Raw genomic sequence first — 12,478 nt, forward strand, 5'->3', positions numbered from 1 at the left:
AGCACTAAATCGAATAAGTCGCTATTGTTAGATGTGCTTAATAACACACAGGCACATCAGACAAGGACTAAATTATGTATTGACCATCCTTAAATCAAGCAGATCCTTTATGCAATATTTGCAGCTCTTGTCGTTTATGGACTACAACATTTGAACATTTACCGAGTCCGATGGGTTTACTATGAATTCGAATTAACCTGAGGATCTTGATTCCAAGGTTGGTTGCTGCTTAAGAAATACACACCTGATAACATTGGAAAGACGCCAAAATTTTTACTGCTCAGTTTAAAGCAAACGTTATGGGTCAAAAGACGCTTTTCTGGTTGTTACTAGGTTTCGTGCTATCCAGGACAATCTTGTGTGATGCTCAGTTATCAGAATTCCTTTTACGGAGCTTTCGAAGCTTGTTTGCGGGTCAAGAAAATACCATTCGCGACGAAAGTGTAATTTATAAAGAATATGATTTCATAGTGGTCGGTGCAGGTAAGTGTTAGATATTCAGTGAATATATATGCTTGCTATATTGCGAAAAATTTTTGAATACCGGGCTTTAACCAACAAATTTCTGCAAGGATCTGGAGGGTCAGTGGTGGCCAACCGCCTGACCGAAAATCCTTCTTGGTCAGTCCTGCTTCTCGAAGCGGGACAAGACGAAATTTTCCTTACTGACGTGCCCCTAACGGCTTCCATTCTTTCTATCACTGGATACAATTGGGGGTACAAGAGTGAAAAACTGAAGACAGCTTGTCTGGGGCACGTAGAAGGGCGCTGCAACATGGCCAGGGGCAAAGGGTTAGGTGGTACCAGTATTCTGAATTTCATGATTTATTCCAGAGGGAACAAGGAGGATTTTAATATGTGGGAGAAAATGGGTAATGCAGGTGAGGGTAACGAATTTGTTGTAAATTTATTCATTTATGCTTTCCTAATTTGAACTTCTAGTAAGTAAAAAGTACAATAAAAAAATTAATAATAATAATAAAAAATAATAAATTAATTAAGTATATATACAATAATAAGTATATACTTTCGTGACGAAGCATTTTTGGTATATAATTTATATAACAAACTACAATATTTTCCAATGTAGAATACGTGGTTGAATTTACTACCTTGACAACTGGGACACCCTGTATATACGAAAGAAAATATAAAAAAGCTAAAACTCAAAATAACGATATAATACAACCTTCAACACAATTAATTTTAATATTTTCAGGATGGAGCTACCCAAAGGTGTTGCCTTATTTCATTAAATCCGAAAATTGCTCCATCTCCGAAAACATCAATGAGCAATTTCACGGAAGATCCGGCTATTTACATGTTGAACACCCGCGATACGAGAGCCCCTTTTTGGAACGATTCATCAGAGCCGGAAAAGACCTAGGATACGAGAATGTAGACCTCAATGCCGATGCAGGATTAGGTAAAGCTAACACTATGGTACGTGTATGAACCATCAAAAATCATCATTTAATCTATAGGCTTTGGAAGGGTTCAGGCGACCCTTAAGGATGGCAGACGTTGCAGCGCCTCAAAAGCTTTCCTTCGCCCTGTAGCTCATAGACCAAACCTGCACATATCCATCCAAAGTAGGGTCACAAAGATCTTAATCGATTCAAATCAAAAGCGGGCTTATGGGGTGCAATTTACTAAAGATAAGCTGAAGTACACAATCTTAGCAAAGAAAGAGGTGATTTTGAGCGCAGGTGCCATCAATAGTGCCCAATTGTTGATGCTAAGTGGCGTGGGGCCCAAGGAACATCTGAAAAGTGTTGGGATCGATGTCTTGGCAGACCTCCCTGTGGGCTATAATTTCCAGGATCATCTGGCTATGTCGGTGATTCCAATTTTTGTGAATGAAAGTGTGACTATCTCGGATCTGAGCGTTCAAAATCCTAAGGATATCTTTAACTATCTGGCTAAAGGGAGAGGGCCTTTCACGGTACCCGGAGGAGCTGAAGCGCTGGCTTTTCTTAAGACCAAATTTGCTGACAAAGGAAATGATTATCCAGATATCGAACTCGTGTTGGGGGCTGGAGCTTTGAACGGGGATGTTTACGGCGGATTCAGAAGTTTGTTGGGTAAGTGGCTCTGAGGGTTTGGAGCAAAGCTGTATAGTTACATAGGGATCCCTGAAAGCACCTTCCAAAAGATCTATGCCCCTTATATTGGTACTCCGTCGTTCAGCATAGCCGTGGTCCTGCTGAGGCCAGAAAGCAGGGGCAGAGTGATGTTGAAGGATTCCAACCCGTGGCATTGGCCTGTTATTTACCCCAATTACCTTTCTGAAGATAAGGATGTCCAGACGATGGTGGAAGGAATTAAAATGGTAAGATAAATTTATTAATTAAGCAACGTTGATGGAAATTAAGCGCGCAAAGGCAAAAACGTAACATGACTAACAGCATATTTCTTTATTGGAAAAATAACGATATAAAACTCGTAAGAAAGTGGCTCTCTTGCATTGGTGCTAATGGGTCATTTTCCAGCCCAATTGGTTTGGACGTACGGCACACGCACACTTATCTGATTTAATTGCAAAATTAGTTGCACACAAATATTTTAGTTTTTCTGAAAATGCCTGCATATTTTCCCCGACGGCATTCTTTATAGTCGTGATCAACCCAGTTACTTGAGATATGGATTATAAGTCTGTTGCAGTGAGAGTAAGTTAGTGTGTCATGTTAAGTCAGTACCAGTTTCGCTGAAATTATTATGTTAATACACTGTTCCTTAATGAACTAATAATTCATTAAATTTCCAAACAGAACCATAGACATAACAACGTCTAAAATTAGTTAATGATTTAATTTAGTGCCCTAAAGTATAAAGAGCACACATTAATTTCCAATTGATGCGTAACGAGTTACTCTATCGCTCTACCTTATTATATCTAAACTTTATGGATATTAAGTGCCTTTAATAGTTTTCCCGCAAATTAAGCATTTTTGTTCCATAAAAAGGTGAATACTATAGAATAGAAATTTTTAACTGCCGTTAACTTAATACAGATAATAGAGAGTTCTTGCACTACCAAAATTGATATCGCGTGAGAAAAAGACGTAAACGTAATTAACATTAGCCATGAACCTTGGCAGTATTTCGCTTTTTTTAGCGATTGCTAGTTTCCATAGTGAAAATTGCAAAATCATCGCTATCGGTAACACATTAGAGGATTGCTTAACTTAACGGGTATTGTTTGTAGAGAGTATAATATATTATCATGGAGATATTTCAAGGAGCGATAGTACTTTGTAGAATAATAAAAAATGCTCGCAGATTCATGGTGAAAGAAGCACTATTTTTGGAGATACAGCAAAGTTTCAAATTTTTTCCCTAAAAATTGTTGGAAACGTCCTCCTACTCAGATGTAAGACTCCACTCTTTACCTCAAAAACTAATGGTCTCCCTCAAATATTCCAGGAGTATTGCGGATAATGTAGGAATCCACTATTCCATTTCGCAATTTTTCTTCTGTTTCAATTGCGGTGTTATAAGCCAATGATTTGAGGTGTCCCAAGAAAAATCTAGGCTATTCAGATCGGGAGATCTAGGAGGGCATCACTGAGGAGGAGGATATTTTCAACAGTTTCTATCATTTTTTTCTCGTTTAAAACCATTTTTATTTTAAAAAATTCGATGAAATGTTACAAATTATTTTAGATAATTGAGAATGGAGTAGGATGATTGTTTTTTTCTTTACTTTCCTTCTATTGTTAATTTGCATTGATACTTATTTTTGAAAATTCTTCGGAAATATTGAAAGATACGAAAATACTGCAAGAGATTAAAAACTTAAAAAATTGCAGAAGAAATTTATATTTTCACCATAACGCGTACAAGATGTTTCCGAAAAAGATACAAAGTAGAAAATAATACATGACCCAAAAAACATAACACTCAGTGTATGGCTACCGTCGATTTTGATATTTTATTGTGGAAGGCCTTGACGAAAATAGATGTACTAAATTTTTAAAATTTAATGCACGTCTTAGGTTAAAAAAAACGTAAAATTTGAGAAAAAATACGAAATTTTGCCATCTTATTTATGAAAAATGGTATATTTTTGACCATGGGTTTATTAACATTTTTTTAAAATTATTTTGCAGAGTGCTATCGCCTCTTGAAATATCTTCATGATAACAAGATACATCCTGTATAGTGAAACGTATGACCGCTAATTCGAGTAATGCTAACGATAACGTTGAAAATATTCAAAATAAAGGTAACACGTATTGAAATAAGTATCATTAAAGCCCTCTAATTATCACTAAACCCTATATTTTTGCATTAGTCAGTTTTAATCTCCCACTCTCGAATGGAGTTCAGAAAATTACAAAATGAAACACCTTTGTTTGAAAATTCAACTTCATCCGTATCCGTTCTCTAATTAAATTTGAATAGGAATTTGTGCAAATAAAAGAATTGCAAGAACTGCAAAGGAATCTTCTTTTTTTTTTTTATCTGAAAATCTAAAAATTTTTCCGCGCAAAGACGTTCATTTTGCGATATTTTTCCACCCCCTGAAAGGCCGCAGAGTAAAACTGAAACACCCTGTATTCTAATAACAATGCACAAGGTGTCTGTACTAAAAAATAATGTAACTTTCAGTCATATCTTGAAAAAGCGATGGTTAATGATTTTTCTTTCTTCAAACAAAAATCTTTAATGGAGGGGGTGCTTTCTTGCCTAACGACCCAGGAAGAACAAAGAGTTTTTTTTTATCTTCTCAACGCTTAAACGAGACATGGAATAATTTCGCACCCATTATGTGAAACAATTTCTATAAAACTTATGTTTCATACATATAAAATCACTATTCCGCCACTTCACAATCTCCAATGCAATCATCGATTCTCACTCTTCCAGCTTGGACCGTATTCATTACTTTTTCATGCAACTTCGTCACCAAATTTTCTGCCCTACTTTCTTCAGGCACACACAAACAAACCTTTTTCTTCTGCGATGGCACCTCTATATCCTCGCAGGGACACCTTCTGACTAGATATGTATTTCTGCAATAGGAGCAATAATATTTCACGCTATTTAATGGCTCTGTCGCACTAAGAAATTTTTTCGGTTTTGAAAGTGGATTGAAGGTTGAATCTCTGGCAAATGTTCCCTCGTATTTTGAGCAAATTGGGCATAGCTGAGGAGTATGCTGGTTTCCACAGACGCACCCATACGGCCTACTTTTTGTGGATCGCTCTAACTTTATCTCTGAGTTATCATCTTCAGTTTCGTCGATTTCCTGCGAAACATCTCGACAATAACAGCGTTTTTCTTTAATGTGCTTTTTACCAGTATCGGCTTTAATCACGTCATTTTTGGTCACCTTATTCGGATTAAGCCTCAATATGAGGTCATCTTCTGCCCTTTTATACTTGAATGCGGGCCTTTTTTCTCCCTTGCAACCCTTAGAACAGCGCTGCTGAGCTTTGCTATAGGCTACACTGTGGCACACCCATTTGGGGTGCACTTGCGGCCTCCTCCAAAGGTTCTTATGTTTGGGGCAGGTCCGCTTTCTAAAATTACCATCAAAGCGCTGTAGATCCTGGTCTGGAACTGTGATTTCTTCTATAGTAGTTCTGGTTCTTAATTCTAACTTAGGAGATATGGTGCCAGGGAATATCTGTGTAGGTTCCATCAGCAGGTCTACCTCAGTGCTTTTTCGATCTACAGGTTTTGTTGGGTATAGGAGGTCGTCTAAAGTGGTTTGGAAACTAGCCAATATCACTCCTTCCTCGCAGCTTTTCCACTGGATAAACTCGACACAAATCCACTCTCTTCCCAACGTTCTTTGTAGCTCGCCGAGCCTCCTCTCCTTCAAAAAGGTCTTGTAAAATATGAACTTCTCCTTGAAGCTAACCGGAAAGAAGGGCTTGTGGGAGTCAGTCTGGATGGTAGAGTCCAGCATGTAAAGCTGCAATGATACTTTTCCATTGGAACACAACCAAACACCCGGACAGCTCACTTTTTGGATCCCGAGTTCCACTTTCACTAAGAAGCCCTTTGAGGGCATGTTTGACGAAATGTGACTTAGAAGCTACATGGTTATAATAGGTAAAACAGAGGGCTGAAAGGAATGATCGATGGAAATTCAGGTTGAAGACCATACGGGTGTCATTGCGTGCCATGGATACCGGCATGGAAACAAAGTGTATGTCAACATTAAAGGACCTTAAGGGTCTGTGTTAGCGGTATCGTTTTTAGGTCGCAACTTGCGATACTGCTTTATTACGGTAAATTATAGCTCTAGTGTCATCCATAGGGCTCGATTTCATTGTGTGGGAAAACTTAATTAACGAACGTGAATGGTCGTATTACGCACTTAAAATGGTTAAGAGCGCAGTCCAAGAGCTTTCAAAAATGATGGCCCTTTTTTTATTGTTTCTTATTTAGAATGTCTATACCTGAGTGCCTATTAGAAATACTTAAAGAGTTGCAAAAGCTAGAAAATTACAGTTTGGTATGCAGCCCTTTGAGTCCAAGATTTTTTAATTGAAAATATTTTCAAAATGTAGACATTTCGGAAATCTTCAAGAAAGCCTCCGATTTTGCCTCTAATAAAACAGTTTTTTTAGTTTTTGAGATATTCAGTTGAACATATGAAATCCTCCCTTTTTCGCTCCAAACCTCTTTTTTTGCTGAGACACGTTTATATGAAATTTTCCTCTTAGTATCAGATGGTCCTCAACAGTATCTCTGCACACTTAATTACTCCCATATCCAATCAACTTGGATTTTCTTTTAGGCGATCTCTATAGCCCGTTCCGACCACTTCAAACGCTACAACGCAACCCTCAGTCCACTACCTTTCCCCAACTGCGAGCAATTAGTCCTCGACTCGGACGAGTACTGGGCGTGCTCTCTTCGGCAACTAGCTACCACCCTGGGGCATCATGTGGGTACGTGCAAAATGGGCCCCATTGACGATCCATCTTCAGTAGTGGATTCGCAGCTCAGAGTCCATGGTATTGGAAATCTAAGGGTGGTGGATGCATCCATCATGCCCAACGTTGTGGCCGGACACACCAACGCTGTTATCTTCATGATTGGGGAGAAGGCGAGTGATATGATTAAAGAAAGTTGGGAGGATGAAGTGAGATAACAGAGATATGAGGATGTTTTAGTGATTTCTGGGCAAAAGACAGTTGAAAGAGCCATGTGAGTGATAATTAGTGGAAACACTATGAATTTAGAGTATGAAAACTGTGGTTTTATTTAAGGGTGTTTTGAAAAATGCACCACGTGCTTATTAGAAAATCTTTTAGAAATGGAAACATAAATAAATAGAAAGTGTAAATAATTATTTAAAAAATAGCATAAGTAATGAAATATAATTAAAAAAAATATAAGTTTAATCAGGACAAATGCGGCTCTGTTGCGCAAATTGTCCTTAACAGATCTGAGATGCAAGATCGTAGGCATCCAAATTAAGTGCTAAATAGCGATTCCTCAATATAATAATGGTCATTTCTTAATAACAATTTTATATTTATCTGACCTTAAATTCGCAAATTGACGGAATATGTAAAACGACTTATTGAGTAACAGTTGACCCAGGTACCGCTTCTTGACGCAACGACCTAGAAACTCTTCAAGAGCGAGGACATTACTTGCTTTGCAAATGTTGCACTTTTTGTATAATTTTATCCAAATCTAAATCTGCTGAAAAAGGGAAAAACCGATTTCTAGACATTTTATTCATATATTTTTATATAAGGTGTTCATAATGTACTTCTACAAACCTTAAAGAATGTATCTTTGATTGATTTTAAGATAAAGAGTTCATATGAATATGAAAAACTAAGCAAATATTTGAGTTTCTCTCACCGATACGCCCTGTATCCAAAATTTCGTCAAATTGACCTGTTATTGAACAGAAATATAATCAAAATATCACCCAAACATTTTTTTTGAAGCTCTGATATCTTAAGACCCAGACTAATACGTACCCATGTTAATGTGTGTGCTTATCTCAAAATTAGTATAAGAAACACTGTTTAAAGTTTGTATAATGTACATAATTAATACCCTGTATTTCCGGACTGCTAGAAAATTGTTTTCAGTTTCTTAAATCATTTTTTGACTTAAAAGCTGTGTGTTTTTCAAACCTCAATTTTTTTTAATCAACTTTTTAAAATCCCAAACACAAACTTCACTTAATGAGCTAGAAAAAAATTCGCGAAAGTCGTGTTTTCGCGCCTGCAAAGCAGGCCCGAAAAAAATATTTGCAATGCACTATTCCCGTGCAACGTCCCTACATATAAACCCCCCTTGACGAGTCCCTTTGTACCTTTCCGAAATAAAAATACAACACACTTAAACCTACTCTGATGGAAAACAAAGTGAAAGCTCAGCAAATGCTGCTTCTTTCACAGTGGTTGATAATGAAGGCTTGCACTCGCCAAATATCGGTTAACGGGTGAGTATCTCTGAATCAAGGTCAATAAAATGAAGATTGAAAACACTGAACAATAGCAAATGATAATTGTTGGATACTAAGGATTGCTGACTAAGGACGTAAGCATGTCCGTTAGTGAGACATGTCCAGCGCTAGAATTGGACTAGTTCTGTTAGTGTTTTGGTGCTTCTTTGGTGGTTGCGATGGTGGCAGTTGGTACGATTTTGGAAAAAGTAAGTAGTTTTAGAACGCCTTTAGGCAATTTTAGATATGTGAAAGAGATAAGGTTACAGCACCATTTAACATTAAACAGAAAAGTATGCATATAATGTTACGTAGGTGATCATTTGCGCTACTCGCTTGCGAATGAAAATCTACCAATTAACCCAGTTTCCAACAAAACCTATATGTTAAATATTGATTCATAATGCATTCCTTTTCGTGAACTAGATGTTTCACTATTTTAGAACAAACGTTACACGTCGTTGAATTCTGTGCCTTCAACGTTACTTTAAAATTTGTATTTCTTTTGTAGACACTGAGAAAAATATGAAGAATAGCATATTTTGCAATACAAACTATCCCTTTAATACTTGCTAGTTTTAACACTAGTTAAAAATGTAGTACTTTCTGCTGCGGGGATGATGTCCATTATATGCGAGAGCAAGACCACACTTTGTCGGTGACCGCAGCCAAACATCAGTACTTTTGCCAAATTAAAGAACAATTTCAGTTAAATAAATCTTTAGGTTTACCTTTACGGCTGATTTACACACGATTTGTTTTGTGTCAAATTTCTAACTGATTTATCTTTAAATCGCTAATTAATTAATAACAAACCCTAAACATCTTGACTTTTCACGATTTTCGCATTTTCATCGCATAGATATTTTAAACTTATCTCCTTTTAAAACTTCAAGTTTAAGGCTGCCTCAGTATTCTAGCGCTCGTTTCGCACATGGATATTTGTTAATTCTATTTTGTTAGGAAACATAATTGCTTATTCTTCACGCTTGATGACATTTTCGCCCCGAGAGTGGCTGATGTCTAAGTGTTTGCGCACTGATGTTTGAAGATTAGAATATATAATTCTCGATTACAATGCACACGTAATAAAATAATTAGGTTGAAATACGTACATACAAGTTACGACATCGCCCGAATCAAAAATGGTTTAAGAGAGAAAGTTTTTTTCATGCTACAATATCAAAAACAATAACATGAAGCCGCTAATTAAATTCATATGAAGCCAAAGCAGAACAATAGGTCTAGATGTTATACAAACGAAGAAATTTACTCCTCTAAATATATAGGATGTTTCAGTTTTAACCCGCATAACTTTCATAGACTATTAAACGTCCAAAAATAATGTCAGTTTGCTATATAAACTAACATAGAAAAAACCTTCATTCAGCAGATACGGGGGGTTCAAATTTAATTAAAAAAATATATATATTAATTTCTTCAAAAAGAACGAACGGTTCGCATTTTTAACGAAATCTTGAAGGTGTTGGCAACTATAAACGACGCATAGCTTTAATTGAAAAATAGTTTTTAGCTTTCCCTGAGGCGTGCCTACATCTATGTTAGGATATATTATTTCAGAAAAAGTGGTACGCTACTGGTATACCTGAAAATAAAAAATTATTCTTGAATTCCTTCAGTACTGAAGAAATAGTCTCCCTTGAAATTTTTTCGTTCAGCCGACCGTTTCCAACTAAAAAAATTAAAATAATTTTAGTGCATATCCTAAATTAATAATTAAAACGTAATAGTGCTAATATTTTATTGGAAATTTCAAAAGAAAAGGAAAACTATCCACAACTTTTTTTAAGAGTAAAGATAAGTCTTCAATATATTTTTTGACAAAATTTATAATTAAGTATATATCAATTTAGGTAGGTAAAAACGGTAAAAAATATAAAAATATTGTAACCGCCCAAAAAGCTAAAGAATTGAAAAAGAAATTTAAATTAAGTGTCAAAACTCATATAAGGTATTGCAAAAAAAATACAAAGCAGAAAATAATACATGAACCAAAAAACATCACACTCTGTATATGGGTACCTACGATTTTAATCTATTCTTCTAGAGAGCCTTAAAAAAATAGCTGCACGAAATATCAAAAATTTAACATAAGGCATAGATAAGAAAACATAAAATGGGAGAAAAAAACGTGAAACTGCCACCCTGCATGTATAGGGCCTCTTTATGTTATGTGATAGTTATTGGCCACCATTGTGTATCATAGTTGTTATATGATAAATTAGATATCTTGCGATAACCAACTATCGAAACACTTACATTTCTTTTTTAAAAGAGAAAATAGCATTTTTGCGTTACGAGAAAGTTGCAGATTATGTGTTTTCTTACTTTTCCCTCATTGCTGTTTATAAAGAGATAACATACATAGCTTTTATTGCTTCTACCTCGAAATAGTCTGAAATAACAGGCATCACAAAAATTCATCCTATCATTACACACTATGCCAACTAGAAAATCTAGGTATCCCAAACAGTTTTGTTATGAGTAATATATTTAAACTACTATTATTAGTAAAAATATATATTATAAATTAATTATATAACTTTAATGCAGTATAGTTTACATCAAATTTGATCTGGTTTCGAAAAGTTAACGATTGAAAACTGCTGGAGGAACGCTCATTTTTTGATAATTTTTTTTTTAATTTTGAACACTTTTAGCAAAGCTATGTTGTTGATATAATACGCACTTTTTTTTTTAGTTGAAACATTGGTGAGACAATGGGCTCCCCTTATCTGGCTAGCGCCAGACGAAAAGTTCATGCCATTGGATGTAGATAAATTTCTAGAAAACACTCACATAGCTGACGAAAAGGGATCTATTTTAACGCAAAGCAAACATTTTGCTAGATTTTTACAGTATAATTCGAAGAAATATTTTCTAGTGCCCAACAACTCGTTAGGTAAATTTAATAGTCAACATGCGCAAAATGAAAAACCGTAGAGGAAAACTAAAAATGGACCGTTAATGAGAAAATTGATAATGACGAATTTTTGTGTTTTAGAAGGACTCAAACTCAACGTGTCGTCATTTCTCTACGGGAAGAACCCAAAAGGGCATCATTCAGTTCCTATTTACGCTGTTGTGAATTATTGCTCCGCGCCCGCTTTCAGAGATCTCACTAGTCAAAGAATCGACCTAGTTCCTCCATTTCACGTAACTTACTGGATGTTTTATCCCTTCAACGAAGGGAAAGATGCCTGCTTTTTAGGTCAGTGGGTTTTCGCAACTTGATGAGTTAACTTCGTAGGGATTTTATAGGGAAAGTACCGGCACCGCTGATATTTAGTAAATGCCTGGGGCATTATCGTAAGATAGGGAACCATATCGGGGATTGGGAACACATGAGCTTGTCATTTTCTGGACACCATCATCCAGACAAACTGTTTTTGTCGGTCCACGATGCAGGTGCTTACTACAGTTACGAAAGAAACATCAACGTCTTTAAATTTGAGTCCAAACTTAAACGAAAAGGAGTAGCGCAAGTTCCCTCGTTCCCCGAATTTATTAGGTTACAAGGTAGTCAACATGATATGGGGCTCCATAAACACCCATTACCTGTTTTTTTTTGCAGGCGGACATCCAGTAGTATTCGCAGCGGAAGGCTCCCATGGCCTTTGGTCAACCCCGGGCGACCATGAATTTATCCGGGTTCCTAAAGTCTTGGACCGAACAGGTTATGGGACTCCGTGGAAGACCTGGGCCTCCATAAGTTTCCACCATTTCGGGCTGACCGAGATGCCTCCTTGGATGAGTTTCAAAGGAAAATGGGGCAACCCAAAGACTAAATGCGTTTTGCTTAAGAAGTTCGGATTGTGCGAGTACACTGAGGGGCCGCGAGGATTATTGAGGGACCATCAGGATTTTTATTGCTAGTCAGATATTTCATGTTCATTCTAATCTTGATACTTTATTTAATATATCGTTTCCATTATTAATTTTAAAATACACCATTTTATTAAGTAAATTGAGTAACTATGAAGTATTTTCTTTCATAAAACAAAGCAGTTAATTAATGACGCT

General features: G+C 36.3%; 3 protein-coding genes across 4 annotated transcripts; 2 read left to right on the forward strand and 1 right to left on the reverse strand.

Moving 5' to 3' along the window:
* The first annotated feature begins 15 nt into the window (after window positions 1–15).
* Window positions 16–7,481, forward strand: LOC136339370 (glucose dehydrogenase [FAD, quinone]-like). Its single transcript, XM_066282562.1, has 6 exons — window positions 16–483; window positions 573–881; window positions 1,220–1,426; window positions 1,485–2,084; window positions 2,130–2,332; window positions 6,758–7,481. The coding sequence occupies exons 1-6, from the start codon at window positions 300–302 to the stop codon at window positions 7,112–7,114; spliced, it is 1,860 nt and encodes a 619-aa protein (XP_066138659.1). The 5' UTR covers window positions 16–299; the 3' UTR covers window positions 7,115–7,481.
* On the reverse strand, window positions 2,325–6,696 carry LOC136339372 (uncharacterized). Its single transcript, XM_066282564.1, has one exon. It carries the CDS (start codon window positions 6,023–6,025, stop codon window positions 4,820–4,822), a length of 1,206 nt encoding a protein of 401 aa, XP_066138661.1. The 5' UTR covers window positions 6,026–6,696; the 3' UTR covers window positions 2,325–4,819.
* An 884-nt stretch (window positions 7,482–8,365) lies between the features above and the next one.
* LOC136339373 (uncharacterized) lies at window positions 8,366–12,431 on the forward strand. Of its 2 annotated transcripts, XM_066282566.1 has the most exons (6): window positions 8,366–8,431; window positions 8,513–8,643; window positions 11,157–11,357; window positions 11,460–11,666; window positions 11,717–11,974; window positions 12,030–12,431. In XM_066282566.1, exons 2-6 carry the CDS (start codon window positions 8,553–8,555, stop codon window positions 12,329–12,331), a joined length of 1,059 nt encoding a protein of 352 aa, XP_066138663.1. In that variant the 5' UTR covers window positions 8,366–8,431; window positions 8,513–8,552; the 3' UTR covers window positions 12,332–12,431. The 2 variants fall into 2 exon arrangements, with proteins under 2 accessions (XP_066138663.1, XP_066138662.1); XM_066282565.1 differs by having other exon boundaries at window positions 8,429–8,643.
* The last annotated feature ends 47 nt before the right edge of the window (window positions 12,432–12,478 follow it).

Source organism: Euwallacea fornicatus, chromosome 5 (genome assembly GCF_040115645.1).
Source record: "Euwallacea fornicatus isolate EFF26 chromosome 5, ASM4011564v1, whole genome shotgun sequence".
NCBI classification, from domain to species: Eukaryota; Metazoa; Arthropoda; class Insecta; order Coleoptera; family Curculionidae; genus Euwallacea; species Euwallacea fornicatus.